Genomic DNA, 18,027 nt, shown 5'->3' on the forward strand with positions numbered 1-18,027 from the left:
CCCAGTACCTGACCCTCACAAGGTTATTGAGAGTTTCGAGAAACTGTGTGGGCATGTAGCAAAGCACCTTATGAAACCCAAGGGAAAGGGTGGCCAAAAGGCCTTTAGATGGTTTGATTCTGTGTGTTCTGCCACACATCAATCCCTAAAACTAGCCTTGCGCCAAAAACCAAGAAATAGAGAACTTGTAAGAACTAGCAGAAAGGCTTATAGGGAGGCTATTGTAAAAAGAAAGCAGGACCTAAAAACATTGCTTGGGAAGACCTAGAAAAGGCTGCAGAACTAAAAGATAGTAGGCTCTTTTGGGAGGTCCTAAACCGCCCCCTTTTTAAGAATGACAATAAAGAAACTATAGTTATGCAGGTCACCGCTGATCAGTGGGAATTACATTTTAGTAAGATTTTTAACCCTAATTCTATTCCAATAATGGAAAGATCGGATAGCACAGGGGATCTGGCGATACCATCCTCAGCTTTGACCCTCAGCTCTTCACTTACACTGATAGAGATTGAGGAAGCTTTAGGGAAGGGTTTATCACTAAAAGCTCCAGGCCCAGATGCTGTCCCCTTGGACCTTTTTAAACATAACGTTAGTTTGTGGGCACCCTTATTATTGAATGTATTTAAGGCTGTTGTGGTCGGTCGCATCCCTGGTTCTTGGAAGGAGGCAATTGTAGTGTCTATCTTCAAGAAGGGTGATAGGTGCGACCCATGTTGCTATCGTCCTATATCCCTAATAGATGCCTCATGCAAAATCTTGGGCAGGGTTATCCTAGCCAGATTAGAAAGCTGGGCAGACTCAACAGGTCTTATAGTTGATTCCCAATATGGATTTAGGCGAGGAAAGGGGACTGTCGAGCAGTGCCTGAATCTGGCACCAATTATAGGCAAGTACATGAAGGCAAAAAAGTCTGCAATACATCTTGCCTTCATGGACTTGTCAAGTGCATTCAACACTGTTTGTAGACATAAGTTGTGGCAGATGATGGATGACATGGGCTTCGAGGAACCTTTGGTCACATTGCTTCGTAGGTTACATGCAGCAACAACTGTAGCAATTAGATTTGGTCCTGGAGGCGAAATGACAAAATCAATTCCATCAACTGAGGGTGTGCGTCAAGGATGCATTCTGGCGCCTTTTCTTTTTTTGGTATACACGAACGGGCTAGAAAAGTACTTATTAGACCAGGGTTGCGATTTTCCAAAAATTAATGGTAAAAGTATCCCCATGCTTTCCTACGCAGACGATACGGTCTTAATGACCCTAACTGGAAATAGCATGCAAGTATGTTTAGATGCCTTTTATACTTTCATGCTGGACCTTGACTTAAAGGTAAACTTCACCAAATCTTTTGTAATGTGTTGTGGTCCTAAAGGGTCAAACATCAGGAAGTTTGTGGTAAATAATCGCACAATTGGAAAGGTGGATAATTTCAACTATCTAGGTAATTTGTTTAATAACAAACTAAGCTGGACTCCACTTATGAAGGTTCGAGCCCAGAGTGCGACCCGGGCAATAGAGGGCATCTTCCGTTTTTGTAGCAAATTGAGCCAAAAACATGTTGCGCACCTCAAAACCCTCTATACATCTAAATGTTTATCGGTGGCCATCTACGGGGCAGGGGTTTGGGGGACTGAAACACCAACTGTGATACAGGTGGTGGAAAATAATTTCATAAAAAGGGTTTTATCAGTCCCCAAAGGCTCCTCAAACATCTTTTGCCACAAAGAAATGGGAATGGTCCGCGTATCTGATACGATTCGTTTGTCCCCTTTATTGTTATGGAGCAAAATATGGCGATCTGAAGACTTGCAACTTACTAAAGACATCATCATGGATTGCATGGCCTTAGAAAATTCAAAACAGATCCCTTGGTTGTCCTATGTTTGCAATATGTTAAATAAGATTGGTTTGGGTTCCTTTTATGACAACCCAGAAAAAATAGAGGGAAACCAAAAGACGGACATAAAGACAATGTATTGGAAATCATTGAATTCACCACCTTTGGATGATAATGTTCATGTTCGTAAGCCCCAACCTCAGTTCTATTTAACATTTACTCTCAATGTGCAATGGAGGTTCTTACTAACAAGGTTTAGATTGGATATTCTGCATTTTCTGCTTGCTTTTCCGAAACAAGGGGGGTGGTGTGAGAGGCTGCCCCCTTGCCCATGTAATAACAGGGTTAGCCAAAGCACCATACATGTGGTCCTTTTTTGCTCCTTATATCAAGAGCCAAGAATCCGGTTTATTAAACCAATTCTGAAGGGGCGGCAACCTTGTACTTATAAGGAAGGGTACGATTACCTGTCTTTACTATCCTCTGTTGAAACCTGCTGTGCCATGTTAAATTTTATTAGAGTTTCGCTAAAGATTAGGAAGGGCTATGGCTAGTACCAAAATGCATATGTTTTCTGGCCAAAAAATCTGCATATATGTTTACAATGGTCCTTTTATTATGTCTTTTATAAATTTGTGGAAATTGTGTATTTTTCTTTATATGAGGTACGTTGGTTTGTATGTTCAGCACTTTTATGATCCATTTTATGAATCGAATAAAGTTTTGAAACGAAACGACTCTTTTCTTAGTTAAGCTGCTGAAGTATTGCTTGCCTAATCAATATATCCTCCCAGCCTTGGAAGAAAGCAGTTAGAATTCAGAACCATACTTGAAAATGTCCTTCACTGTCAACTTGCACAGAGGTTGGAGGTTGGCAGTGGGCCGATCACTATCAGTTCAAGATATTTTCCTTTGGTCTGGTCCATGCCATGCATCTTCCAAGTGATGGCCAGTCTTACCTGCCGATCATGTAGAACAAGGAACCATCTTTAGCCTAACCTGGGTATCTAGCTTAAGCGTCCTGAAAGGTGTGTACATTTTGATCCTGCTGCATACTCTGCTTTACAAAGAAACCCTAGTTTTCGCTGTGGTTGGCAAAATGCCTGGGCGTGGACTAGCACTTGAGTGCAACATGCACCAACAAATGCTTTTTACTTTTTTTAGGCTTAGATGCGGAAGATGTTCATGACTTCCTGTGCTGATGTCTTTGAGCATTTGTCATCTTCTCATTTGAGGTGTGTTTGCTAAGAACATCCACACTACCTATGTAAGAGTTGAGATTTGATATTCTGCAAGTGGGTGTGAAATGTGGCAATGTGGAGAAAGTATTGAAAGGTAGATATTGTCATCTGCTTCAGAACGTTACGATTGCAAATGACATTGCCTGATTGGGTAAAGGGCAGTTTTCCCAACATCTTTATTGTATTAGTCCTCACTCAGGTAAGTCTGTCTTCAAGGTGTAGCACTGGGATAATCACATGGTCCATCTGTCCTTCTAACCAGTCCTTGCAGAGGAGAAAGTCCTAAATCAAACTACTATATGAAGAGAGCGTGCATACTCCGGTTTATAGGAGGATGTTGTTTCTACCATTCCTGTGCCCTGTTGGTCTTCCAGCTTTCATTGTATATCGCAAGCCATCTCCTTTTTTTCTTTGTATATTGGTTTACCTCTGGTTCTCATTTCGAGAGCCTTTATTTAAATGATTATTGTATTGCCATTAATTACTACGTGAAGGGGGAAAAAGATAATCACATGGTTTACAGACATACAGGACATGGGTGATTTGACAATTACATCGGGTAGCTCATAAGCGACCATAAATGCATACATTCTAATAAGGCGATCTCATATAGGGCTAAAGAGTTCAGCGGCAGTACTGCAAAAACAGTAATATTTGGAAGGTGGAGAGAGGGAGGCGTTATTCAATCTACATTAATTCACAAAACCACATCCATTTGCCCCATTCCTTTTTGGGATTTCTTCGTTTTTTTGGTTGGGCCTACCCAAAACTTCAAATACATTTTTCAGCATGCATGTTCCAATTCACACTCGCCCACCTGTCCTCAATCGTTGGGAGTTATATACCACTCTATCGTCTGGCAGTATCGCAGCTTGCCACCATCAGACCCAGGTCTTAAACTAATTTGGTGCTTTTCAGGGAACCCTTTAGTTCTAAATGCCCAAGACCTTAATACACGTGTTATTTTTGGACTATCCTAGTGGCTGTGACCAGTGGGGGAAGAAGATCTATGGTGTGCTTTTTTTAATTTTTTTTTTTAAACTTTTGGTGGAGTTTGCTTTCATTGGAGAATAGTCTACAGCTAGGATTAACAATGCAGTGTGGTTTGGGTTAATTGTCAAATGTACAATAGAATTGATTTGCTTCCTGGACATCCAGGTTCTTATACATCACCTTGATATCATTACCTTTAACAAATCCGCAAGGTGCTACCTCATGCTTTGCTCTTTGTATTTTTTGGGGGATGCAAATTCACATCTATCTGGCTGCCATGGATTTCCGTTTTAGACCATACATTCCCACCTTTTGGCACCTTGCTAAACTGCTAAGGCTGAGTGGTCTATATATGTAATTCCTTTACGTACTGAAAAAGGTAAATTGGTCTACCTGTAAGATGCACAAGTCCAAGTTCTCTTCAGAAGACTTGGCGCAGACCAGGACCGTTTGTTTGTTCTATAATCTGGGCCCTGGTGCACCTTTGAAAAGATGCACCTAACGCAGACTGAAGCGGCACACCTTATTGTGAATACACTGCCCTCAGGGCAGCTGCGAACTTGCGGCTGTCCTCTGACCGAATATTCTGTGGAATATGGAGCAGCTCCTTTCAAGCTGCTCCGGATTTGAAGGTGCAAATGGCACCTGCCTGCACTTTAATGATGGGACAGTGAATTAACCCCCCCCCCCCCCCCCCCATGCCCGCCCCTTGCATAATGGTGCAGTGAGCAGTGCTTTAAATGGAAAAAATAAGTGCAGGTACTCACCTGAGATGTGGATAAGGGGGCGGGGTTGGGGGGGCGGGGCTACGGGCAGTGCTAAGGGACGGGGCCAGAGGCACACATTTAATTTGTTTGAGGTGTAATTGGTCTGCAGAAATGCACACTTCAGACAACACGCATACAAGAAGAACATACACAGGGACATAGAAGCACTTGCACGCAGATAGGGTATTTAGTTCATGTGTGAGGGACGCTCTCTTGATGCCGCTCACACACTCACGACCAGCACATGGTGCACTCCGACGCTGTCGAATGACCCATGTGCATACAAACAGCACAGTACATGCATGCAAGTAAGATAACAGATATGTTCATTACTGAAGCAAACTGTGTTTGTGTTAAAATGTAACCTTTTAAATTTGTATCACAACCTGGAATCTGTGTCTACAAGAAGCCACTAAACTGAAGAAGCCTTGACACGGTTTCTTAACTGGAGCCCCCCCCCCCCCCCCCCCCCCCGGTACTTTATGTTCCCAGAAAGATTAGCAACATACTGCTGGTCACTTTGAGCACAACAAGAAATGAAATTCCGGAGTGGGGAAACAGGCATGCACGACACAAAAATATGCCACAATGTATTGCCTTTGAGGACAACCAAAACCATTATCAAACTCTCCTCCTATGGGACTGGCTGGAGAAAAGTCTGCCGATTACTTGCGGCCTTTGTACATTCTTCAATCATTCATTCATTCCTTCATTCAACATGTTTTCTAAACCGCACCAGCATTTCAAAGATGGATGTCTTCGTAAGGCACGACAGAAAAAAACGATGTGTCGTAATTTGTGTGGTGAACGGTGCAATAAGTGCACAGGAGTGGCGGCTTTCGTGAAAACGTGGGCCTGGCTCCATGAAACAGGGCAGATCGGGAACATGGGTACTGATTCCTCTGTTTGACACAAGCGCAGTCCACATGGGCTACCTTTTGCCTTTCAATAAAGAAGTTAGGGGGCCCAGGCAGGTAATGAACGGTAAACTCTAAACAGAACCACATCTCAGGTGAGTACCGCACTACAAGAAGAACATACACAGGACATCGAAGCACTTGCACGCAGACAGGGTATTTAGTTCATGTGCTTTCGGATCGCATATTCTGATGTCCACATTACAACAGCTTGATTCCCTGACCCTCCCCCACCCCCATAGCTGTGCTACAGCGTCATCATCTCCACCTTTCTCCTCGATCCGACTCTAATCAAGTGCTGCCCTTCTCTGCTATGCCAGCAGAAAGCCTACTCTTCGTTTTGAGTCAGGAGACGTGCCTCCTAGCAGGCATTCTCGCACACCTACAGTGCAATTGTCTCCACGCCCTGCCTGCTCTGATTTTGAATACATATGGGCGTTGCTCAATTAGCAGATTGTAAAAGATTTGCACTCGAGTGCTTCACGAAAACGGCCCGACTCCTCAGCTGTGTCACACTTCTTTCTTTTCAAGCCAAATTGCACAGAGTTGGCATGCTGCCCCATGAGTACCGGTACTCTCTTTGAACCAAGAAAAAGTACTCAAAGGCAGAACATTTAGAAGTGCCGGTACTCCGTACCGGTGAGTACCGGCCCATTTAAAGGACTGGCAGTGAGTGAATGCCACAGCCTGTAGGGAGATGTCTGATGGGGTTCCGTCGGACCAGCCTTCCCCTTTCCAAAGGGCTGCCCTTAAGTAGTGCACTGATAATGTGACCTTTTTGCGACACACTCTGTGCCCTGGGTGCAAAAGATGGGATTGCTTCATTTGCATGGAACCACGCCCCATGCACACAAGGGAATGCCTTCTCAAGATCGCACTTGTGCATCAGTATTACAGAAGGGCCCACAAGCATCCGCCACTCCTTCTGGAATACCATTGTGCCCCGGGGAGCAGCATCCGTTTTATCTCCAGGGCACTATGCATAAAAAAGGCCCAGATGTATAGTCAAAACAATGAGCAACTGAAACATCTGCATACTTAGAACATTTCTAGGGTAAATGTAGAAGAAAGTTATTTTCTGGAGGCTAGTGAGCTATTGGAGTGCAAGAGTTAAGCATTATGCTCGCCTGTAGCTGGATATTATGGCCTTCTTTGCCATAAATCTTGGTGTGCTCAATAATGCACTTGAAAAAATTGTTCACTAGGAGTAACTCGCCTATAGCGGAGATGAGCAAGTTTTAGGTTTAGAAGTCTAGCTGAGTCAAGTTCAGTTGTGTTGGTCTTGAAATTAATAAAGGGCACCTATTGGATATGGTTCAAAGACGGTTCCGTTTGTGGTGAGGTACATCAGTGCACTACATGCGAATACAGTTGATATTGGTCTTTTATCTCCTTAATCCATTCTTCATTATGACGATTTGGGATTTTTATTAAGATTCATAAAGCTCATCTTCTGTGTAAATTGTTTTCTATTAACTGTATATGCTGTAAGACGGAATGTTCACTGGAAATTATCTTCATGTGGGTTACTAAAATGAAATTATAGCCTCTGTCCTGCATTCTTAGTTCATAATGTAAGGAAACCAGGTTATGGGACCGGTTCTTTTTTTTTTTTTTTTTTTTTTTTTTTTTCAAGAAATGGATGCTATCCCATTATTTTGTCCTTTAAACATTTGCACGATTGAAAGGTATTGACTGATTCAGTAATGCCAAAAATGCTTTGCCAGTCCGACTAGCAGCCTTGATGTGGTGCCCAAATTGTTTGTGTCCGACTGCATAAACCTCTATGTGATAAAAGTTTTAAGATGGCACCTTGCCTCCTGCCCGACCTTTCTCTGCCAAGTAATCTCCTAGTAGTTCCAGATGTGAATAGTTTGCTCCACTGTCTACCACTGACGGTCAGTTGGAGTTCCCCACAGGGAGTGTTCTACTGTGTTGTCATCTATCTTTCACTAGATCTGGGGTTGTCCCATTAATTGGTTCACACATCATTGCAACGACATGCCACGGATATCAGTGGAGACTCGTTCATCAAAATGTCTGCCTTGTCTATTTACATTAACTTGTTGTAACCTCAACATTTTAGGGCCCTCCACCTACCCTAAATCCCCAGGAAAAGTAGCTTGATTGGATGAGATGAGACCCACTGACTAAACTCCTTTGTGAAATAAACAGTTTTGACCAACACTACCCAGGACAGTCCTGCTGCCCCTAGCAAGTATTTCAGATAGCACTTCAAGAACATACTGAGCATTCATATTCTATGATATAAATGATTTCACTACACACACAAAGAAAGCCTCTATGGCTAAGCACTAAAGAGGCCACCCTAGAGCGATTACAAGGGTTACTGGATATGCTGGACTAAGATTGGCTAAGAGTTACATGCTTGACATTTTGTGGACTACTTACAAGGCTACATGCATACTACATACTCCTGGGGTATGTTTTAGTATACTGCTTTTGATTTCCAGCAAACTTTGAGAAGAATAATAGGAGCCAATTGTCTGCCATGGAGTCAGTTACTTGAGTTAAAAAAACAAAAATAAAAGTTGGGGTGTTGAAGGAAGCACTGGTGCATCAATGCTGGACCCATTAGACCACAGTTGTATTGGTTAATAGTGAAACATTCATGGATGCAATTTAAGCCATTTTTATATGTTCCTATTGGGTTGCTGTGTTCATTGTTCTTTATGCAGAAACTATTGAATGCTATATGCTAGTTTGTATTGAATTCAGTTTTTTAAAATCTACTTCTTTTAGCTTAGGGTGTGGAATCGGTTATGGTTATTTGCACAGAATTCCTCTCCAGTCCGTTCCGCTGACACCCACGAAGAAACTAGATATCCAACCACCATCGCCCTTGTCATCAGATGGAAGTCCTTCCCTGGCTGCTACAAATGGATATGATGAGGTGTGCTGTATGGGTTTTCTTGTGGTTTTTTTTTTCACCTTATGAAGTGTTTGGATAACTGGACTTTTAGTCTCCTCTTTGTGCCATGTGTGGTAACAAATTTGAGCCTACCCATGCATTTAATCCAACATTTTCTAGGTCTGCCTTTTTAAATATGCTGATCACTGGCATAACTGTTAGTTTGTGGTTACAAACTGCTAGTTAAGTAGTACTCACTAGCTGTTTGTTCTGCAGCGATCTGGTATTTAGTCCTTATCGTATAAATGACTCCAGATTCAAAGCTCTCTAAAATGAGTGCCTTCATTTGGGTAATGCTTGCCAGGAACTCCAATATTTTCCATTATACGCAATCAGTAGCTCCTATTCCTTGCTAGCCTCGACAGAATTTAGGTATACAGAGAGTCTAGCGGCTCCATTGCATGGTAAGATTTACCAAAAGGCTGTGCACTGCCACTGTGCAACCTTTTGAGATCTTGATAATCAGGTGTCTCACTATTACCATTATACTCACTACCATAACCATCACTAAAGCAATCTGCATCATGAGCACCACTACTGGTACCACAATCACTGCTGCTATTGGTTGTCCTATATTTTGAGGGTGACTTTCAGATGAGTGCAGATTGCTTGAAAATTGAACAAGCCTTTCTCAAAGACTAGTGCTAGTAGATTATGAATGAGTTATACAGCAGTCACTGTTCCCTGGTGGTGATGATGCCCTGTTTTTCCACTTTATAAAGATACTTACATGGCTTGCAGTGCATTTGCACTAAAACAGTGTTTTTTTCTTTGCCAAGAGCGGTCTAGCAGAACACTGATTGTTTCTCTTACTTTTTAAGGCAAATCTTGTGGCTGGCTCTCACACTGATAATGCTGAAGTTGTGGATTTGGTAAAACAAAATGAGGACTTGATGGGCTATGAAATGGATACCTCCCTTCCTCCTCCAGTCCAGAGAGTCATGGATCCAGGTACAAGTTGCATTTTGGGATGTAATTGGTGAGGTCTGGCTCAGACCGATTTAGGGGACTTGCCAGTCTTGTTTTCCTAAAATTCATAATCAATATACATACACGTATATAAACAGTCAGTCATGTTCATATGTAATTAAGATATTGTTCCTCCCACCACTGCATACTACTTGGAACAATGGGTCTGCCATTACTTCTGTTGGCTTTCATGCACTGATTGCAATTACATTGTTTCTAGATATAGCAACCTAAAAAGGAGTGCACTTCAGGGCCAGAGCTGGTGTGCAGGGGCTCCTGGGACAAGGGAGTGTGCTTGCTATTGATTGATAAACATATAGGTTTTGCCTATTCGTGTTCATAATGGACAACTTTCCACAGGTTTTTTTTTCCCTGCACTAAGCTATATGTGGAAATGATTTCATGGAGTATGTTTACTTGAACACTTTAATACTATATTTTAGATTAAGTGGTTGACTCATTCATTAATCCTTTATTCGGTATTTAGAAAATACCATAAAAGTACAAATTATAGTTAAAATACGATAAAATACAATTCGTGGAAAGATACATTGGAGACCGTTAACCAGCAATTCATTCAGCACAACCCTCTTGAGTTCCTGAGTCTTAAAGCGACCTTTAAAAAAATTCATAATACATAGCAGTGTGATGGGATCGTTAGCCCTTTGCAAGAATAAAAGGGCAACCTTGGCATGTCTAAACTTCGCCTGTTTTAAAAACCTTACTAAAAAACTATGCCTAGGTAAAACATATAACGGAAATAATGGTACAAAATGAAGGGTATCCTCCGGAGACCTATTGTCGCAGCCGCATGGACCCTTCTGCTCAACAGTTGAAGTAAAACGTGGTGGATCAGCCAGTAAATGTTGTAAAAGGTTGAGCCTAAAATGAGTGATTAAAAACCTTTCCTGCGCATTATGCATAAGAGCGAGGTAAGGTTCCATTCCTTCTCCTGTCTTTACCATTCTGTGAGCGCAGACTGTGGTCTTACTAGCTTCCAAGGCCGCTCTCCGTGATGCTGCCGTATTCAAGAAAATTCTTTTGATTCTCTGTAGATCTTGAGGGATTATTGCCGTATGGGTTATAAAAAGATCCTTGCACCCAATTCCCTCAAGGGCCATCTTCACGTATTTCAGCCAGTGAATACTCTTTCCTTTTGTCCCGATCTAAGCAGTCTCCGATGATTTGTCTGCTCAGGCCTGCCTCCGTGTTGGTCCAAATTTTCAATCAGGCCATCAGGGGTCTGACCTTAATCAAGTCCTCTATATATACCCTCCCTAGTTCCTCATGAATGATATAGGCGGGTATACTTTGTGGGGGTTTGAGTACCCTTCTCAGATATTTGTTCTCCTCTATCTGTACCTGATGGGTGCATAAAAAACCTCAGACTTCAGATACATGTACCACTTTGGAGCAACAGATTGAGCTATACAAATTCATAACCTGTTCTGGGGACCACCGACCCAGCCTACGTCCATAGTTCATTATGGCCCCAGTTGAGGCCACCCGTTTGTAACACCGCTCTTCAATTAAAAGTTTGAAATTTAAAAACCCATCAAATAGCATACTAAGGTAGAAGAAGTTCTGTACCTGCTCCATTTTGTGAGTGCCTATGTTATAAGAAAACTTGTTGCAGGGTTTGGATCCGGCCAGCATAACGTAGGACTTCGTTAGGTTGGCCGATAAATCTAGAGTGTCCATAAAACTGACAAACCCCATCTATCAGACATTGGAGACCCTTAGGGGTTTGGGCTACAAGGACCCCATCGACTGCGTACAGCAGCACTGGGACCGGGCGGGAGCCTACTCTGGGAGAGTCTAATTTCAATAAGCCTAACGCCTGATCCAAGTTATTAATGTACAGGGAAAACCGGAACGGGGCCAGAATACATCCCTGTCTTACCCCGCTAGTGCAAGGGAAGGGTGCCGCAGTGCCCCCCCTTCCAAATTGGAGCGCACTTTGGCGGAGGTATTCCAGTGCAGTGCTCTCAAGATATTTACCAGGCCATGGTCAGCCCCCAGTCTAATCATCAAAGCCCACAGCTTCTCTCTGTTCACATGGTCAAAAGCTGCAGTGAGGTCCATAAACTCCAGTATACTGCCTCATTACTAGCTATAGTGTATTTGGCCACCAATAGATAAAGGTTCAGGCACTGGTCCGTCGTGCATCTCCCTGCCCTGAACCCATACTGGATGTCTTTTATGATTTGATGTTCCTCGGCCCAGTCCATGAGGCGTGTTAAGACCACTCGACCCAAGACTTTAGCCGTCACATCAATCAATGATATGGGACGGTAGCACTGAGGGTTGTCCCTGTTCCCTTTTTTAAAAATGGGCACTATAGTTGCCGTTGATCATGAACGCGGAAGGCCGGTTGCAACGGCCGCATTTATCACCCTTGTCAGGATAGGGGCCAACAGTTCGACTATGCTTAAGTAAAGGTCTGGTGGGATGCCATCTGGCCCTGGCGCTTTCTTTCATGTGAGTCCCTGAATGCCCACCACAATTTCCTTCAGCGTGAATTCAGTCGAGGCAACCCACGGGCAGCCCTTCCCATCATCCTGGTTCTTCTCGACCGTGTGATTGTATAAACTTTTAAAGTGGTCGAACCATGAACCATGTTCAGGAAGAATGGTTGTGACAACTTCTGGGGCACTTGCGTCCTGGAAACATGGATTATTTATTATTTTCCAGAACACACTAGTGTCCCTTCTGTCTGCTGCGTCCCTTAAATCCTCCCAAGCTTGAGATTGGAGGGAAAATTTCCTACATTTAATCACCTTTTTATATGCGGTCCTGCACTGTGCAATTTGTAACTTATCCCGTGGAATGGTTTTCCGGCTCATTTTTAAATCTTTCTGTGCCAGAGAGCAATCTCTGTCAAACCATCTGGGGGTAATGTTAACTTTCCCATGCAAAGTGATCTTTAGTATCCCATCTATCGTGTGCGCCACTGCCTCAAATGCATTGACCACGGCGGGTCCCTCCACGGATAGGTCCAGGCACACCCAAATTGCTTCATTACTTTTCTCCATTAGGGATTTGTAAAAGGCGTCCCCATCCACTTTTGCCCATCTAAGTCGCCTCCCCTGGTCCATTACCCTCTCATTGCTGGCTACCACTACACCTCTCCTTGCGCGTCTGGGGGACCAATCTTTTATCTTCAAGACTAAAGAGTTGTGATCGCTAAATATGCTCCATTCTATCTGAAACTCTTATCCAATCCTTGAATAAGCTGGAGACCACTACGTAATCTATGATAGAGCTGCATCCTCTACCCTTAAATGTTGGGTTGACCTCGCATCCACTTTCTGAGGCCACCAGATCAATTGTGTGCACTAAAGTGTGACTTTTCAAAACCTTTTCTAGTTCCCTCCCCTCACTAGAATGCTCGAAGTGCGGACCTTTCACCACCGTGCAACAGGACCAATCATTATCAAGTCTTAGGTTAGGGAACAAGTGGCAGTTAAAGTTACCTACTAAAACCACACTCTGAGCCACAACTCCCATTCGCAAGTTAATCTCTGCAGATAGTCTGTTATCTAGTTTGCCTAGTATAGGTCCCTTCCCCCTCCCTGCTGGTGCATTATACAAATTAATCAGAATTAGATGTAGCCAGTTTGTGTGGAGCCCAAGGGCCTGCATATTTGTGGTCCAATTTAGGTTGGTCCACACTCCTAACTGTAGATCCACATACATGCATAGCCCTCCCATGGCTCTTCCCGAGGCAGATTTCTGAGCTGGCACCGAAAAACACTTATACCCCGCTAAATGGAAAGGAGAGCAGTCCACCACCCAGGTTTCCTGCAGACAAATTACCTGAAACCTGGTGATGTACTGCCTCCACTCCTGGTTGTCAAATTTAGTTGGTTGACTCTTTGATGTTTACTGCTAAATAACTTTTTCATATAATGCTTGCAACCGCAGCCGTGTCATATTTGTAGATCAGGAAGCAAGAGTTCCAGTTCTTCACAATTGTGGTATTATATGGATTTTTGGTGACAGGCCAAGTCATTGTTCTCTGGGTTTCAGTGCAGTCATTTTACCATTGCACCCACATCCTGAAAGCAGACGCTTAGCTTGCCAAACTATATTTACTTTGCAAACTTGAACAATCTGTTTTCTTGAATAACATACTGAAGCTAGCAGAGTTACTGAGATTCCTTGGCAACTTTCCACGGTCTGCTACAAGGTGGTAACGGATATTGTCTAGTTCCACTGCTCCACCTTTACACTGTAAAAGTCTGCCTAAAAAACTCTCCTAGCTCTCTTGAAGGAAGCTTCAATTCTATTAAGGACCAAGAGTGAAGATTAATGTCTTCATATTCCTTTATTCTCCAATATCCGCCAATGGTCAAACAATAACACTACGTTTCCCTTGAAGCCGTCAATTCAACAATAACCAATTGCAGGCCATCCCAGCTATGTAATTGGTCCCTCTAGCTTCATGACATCAGCCTCTCTGCCCACAATGTGCCCTCATTCAGTCTGTTCAGCACCTGCTGCACGGAAAATACTCTAAGTGATTTTCTTTTTCATATAATCACATTATCAAACCCCAACAACTGTAAATCCAGTGGCATCAATTAGCTTATTTAATCCACAGGGTAGGGCTTCAGGACCAAGTACATGCTCTAACAAGGGTCCTGCCGGATCATATTATCCTAGTTTGTGTCCATAATGAAATTTAAACTTTCCTTCAATACCTGGGAAATATTTGCTTCTGTCCGTACTGGAAGCAAGGATTATGCTAGTTTAAAACTTGTTTACCACTAGCTGAATTACATCCACTACTGGTTTAAAATAAGTGCTTTTGGTAAAGCTGGACAACAACCTTGCCGCACCACAATAGTTTTAGGGTGAATATGAAATTATTGGAAATCACTCTGTTATTAGACTTGATGAGTCTAGATCCAGTGAATGTAATATGTTGGGAAAACCTCCTGCCAAAGATTCTTAAAGCATAGATATCTGTCTAGGGAGGATGTAGGACAGTCTCAAAGGAGCGTGAACATGTTTTAAGACTACTCTTTCCTAGGTAAATATTCATTTTGCTATCATGTGTGACCATTTCAAGCCCTGTTGACATCTCAGATTAGAATGTCTCCGCTCTCGAGAAACAGAGCCCCCTCTTCAACAATCTACGCACCATGGATGTCCTCCGATGTGACATCATCCACCAAAGAATGACCTGATCTGTAAGCTTGACCTTCTAAAGCTACCTCAGCTAAAAAAATGGACAAGGCAAATCCCCAAGGAATCAAGACGACTTGTAACTCTTGACTACAATACTGGCTCATGCTCCCCTGATGAGCTCCTTAGCTTGTCCTGAAAGACTGGGACTGTCCAGAGTTCTCGGTAATCCTCCAAGTCATAAGATGGAGTTGCACCCCAACCCTAAACCCTCAACAACCAGTTGATTGAAAAACTCCTTGCACATCGCCAATTTGGTGACAGAGACAACTAAGTATATCCCAGAACTGAAGCCAAATTTTTAATCTCCAGATGGCTGACAAGACCAGTTCTGTTTCTTGTCTTTGTCTGCGCCACCACCCTTGCAGTCATGGTGTAAGGTGAGAAGGCATAATGGCTCTCCTTTCTCCAGCCCCAGATAAAAATATTGGTACCTCCCCCCCTATCCCGCCCCCCCCCCCCCTCCATCCACCTTTCCTTAAAGTTTGGTCTCCAACTGAGTACCTCATCAGATAGAGACATCTAGCCACAGATTTGAACTTCCAGATGTCAGGCTGGATCCAAAAATATTTTTGATAGCAGTACCCCTGCGCGCCAGTAGGTGGCGTTAGTCAACTCTGTGTGAGGTCGTAGGCTTCAGTTATGTCGTCATCATGAAGTCTGCGTTGTCTATATAGGCGCTACCCCGGCATGCTGACATCAGTTATTTTCTTTCCGTGCCAGCCAGTGCAGATCTGGCGAAGAGTTACCCTGTCACTTTTTGTGGAGTCCTTTTGGTGTGTAGGTATGTCCAGCAAGAACTGAGTTCAAGCCGTGCGGTGCCTGTCACTCCCCCCATGTCGGTCATGGACCCCCCCATCTGGTGTGTCTTTGGTGCCTGGAGCGCTACCACGACCTGAAGTTGTGCTCCAGCTGTTGGACCATGGCGCTGAAGGCTTTGAGGAAGCCATCCCTAAAGCTAATAGCCTGATGTACTGTACCTTGGAGGTGTGTTCGTGTCTCTCGCTCCCGTTCATAAGCAGCACAAGAAGTCAGAGGGTGCTTTGACTTTGCCCTGTCCTTCATGTGACTTGATGGAGGAGTCTCAATGTTGGAGCCCTGCTCTGCGGAGCGGGTGCCAGGGTCTGCTCAGTTTCCCTCCCTTTCCGGGGCCGGGAGCGACCCCATCCAACTAAAAAATCTGACTCCTTGTGCGCCATATTTGGGCAGCCTGACACTGCCGGGGTGCCTTCGGGCCTCACAGGCTCAGTAGGAGACCCTGTGCCTCTGGCCACGGCATCCTCTCAAATCTGTTCCTTGATCTGGACTGGGGCTGGTCGCACCAAGTCTACCTTCACAGGCACCACATCGGATGTAGACACTCTGGGGGAGGCGCCACCGGTGGGCCCCGGCTACGCATTGTCATTCCAGGTAACAGGGGAGACCACCAGCGCTGATGGATCCATACATGCCGTACACTCTGCCCTATTCTGAAGGGCTATGGATGTATGATTGTAGGAGGCTGGCTTAGTATCTGGTGCACACTTATGCAAGTGTAGCACTCTGCACTAATCCAGACAACCCTTATGGTGATTTTAGTGGTTTTAGACCACCTTTATAAAGCTCTCTAAGTGGTAACGGTGGAGAGCACGTCCACACACGCCTCGAGAGTCCACTGGGAAGGATCCTTCTTTAAAATTAAAATTGCAACAGCGACTTTCCCATTGACTTGCATTGAGCCTGAAGTCATGTTCCCACTCTGCACTCTGCCTCTGTGGGGTTCCTGGTTACTTATCTCTGGTGGTTCCTTGGGTCCCCGGCACGTCTACAACTTCTGGGTATAATCTTGACTTGAGTCGTGGTTTGCAACCACTATTTTAGTATATGGTTTGGTCTCCCTCTGGCGACCAATAAGATTATGTTCTGGTAAAACAAGTTGCTTTGCTCCTTCTGGACTAAGCCTGAAGGCTGCTCTCCACAGCTACCACTTAGAGAGCTTTCTAAGGTTGTCTAAGACCACCCACTAAAATCGCCATAAGAGTTGCCTGGATTAGTGCAGGTGCCCACTTACGTAAGTGTGCACCATATACTAAGCCAGCTTCTCAAATTGGTGGCAGCGGTGGGATTCAAGCCTGCATTGTTTTACCAGATAATCTTGATGTGGATTAATTGAAAAACCATCACTAATATTAGGCACCTATAATACAGCTTAGAATAAGTAAGTTCTACTAAACTTCGGGTCCGGTAGTTAAGGTTCTAGCACAACTCTTTCTCCAACCTCCGAGCCTAGTTTCCACTAGGATAAGTAGGTGCAACACCTCACTAAGCCTAGAATCATGTCTTAGATGGGGATACAAGTGTACCCCAATCTAAGTACAGTGGTCGCAAGTTCCAGGAACTAAGGACCCTGTGTAGTCTTAGAAAGATAAAGACCGGTGGCAACCCTATCATTAAGCTGCTCTTATAGCTGCTGTATCAGGATGATAGCCATCCTGAAGGGGCAAAAGAACAGGAACATGTGCGTGGTAATACTCATGGAGAAGGAGCGCCAGGGATTCTGAGTATGGGCAGTAGGACTCCAATGATTCCAACCTGCCACACTCTGACCCCTCAGGGAATAGTACAGATGGCACAGAATATATACCCTTTGTTCCTCCTGGGAGGGTCCAGAGTAGACCAAGGAGGTCTAGATTCTCCTCTAGAGAATCCAATACTTCAGGTACTTCCATAGAGGCCTCCATATCTAGTAAGAGGTAAACTCTTTTTACCGGGAATACCGAATGCTCAAACTTGAGAAAGTTAGACTTCAGCTCAGGAGAGATCAGTTGGCCCTTGACAACGAGTCCTTGGAAGTACAGAAGGCTTGGAAGAGACTGGGACTAGAGTCTCATTGTGTCAGAAACAGTGTCCCTAGAATTAGAGAAACTTATTTTTACAATGGGAACCTGAGCAGGGTAGTACCTCCTTACCAGGAATGCAATAACATCTTTAACTGGATCACTGCTTTGTAGAGGACCAGCAAAGTTCAGAGGGTCCCTCAAGAGCAGTGGGTAGCTATCCTGTGGCTCTCCTTTGCTAACCAAGGTAGAGATAAGCTCCTAGCTGTTGGAGACGAGGATGCTGACAATTAGTCAGTACTGAAGAGTGCTCTCATAGTTTGGTTTAATCCTATACTGTTCAGTGGTTAAGTTCAGAG

General features: G+C 43.9%; 1 protein-coding gene across 1 annotated transcript in view; it reads left to right on the plus strand.

Moving 5' to 3' along the window:
- GORASP1 (golgi reassembly stacking protein 1) overlaps nucleotides 1-18,027 on the plus strand; it is a 234,994-nt gene that overhangs the window by 149,390 nt on the left and 67,577 nt on the right. Inside the window, exons 6-7 of the mRNA XM_086941451.1 lie at nucleotides 8,522-8,672; nucleotides 9,512-9,641. Of these exons, the coding sequence (XP_086797577.1) occupies nucleotides 8,522-8,672; nucleotides 9,512-9,641 (281 nt within the window). The remainder of the gene's footprint in view (nucleotides 1-8,521; nucleotides 8,673-9,511; nucleotides 9,642-18,027) is intronic.

This window comes from Lissotriton vulgaris, chromosome 10, assembly GCF_964263255.1.
Source record: "Lissotriton vulgaris chromosome 10, aLisVul1.2, whole genome shotgun sequence".
NCBI lineage: Eukaryota > Metazoa > Chordata > Amphibia > Caudata > Salamandridae > Lissotriton > Lissotriton vulgaris.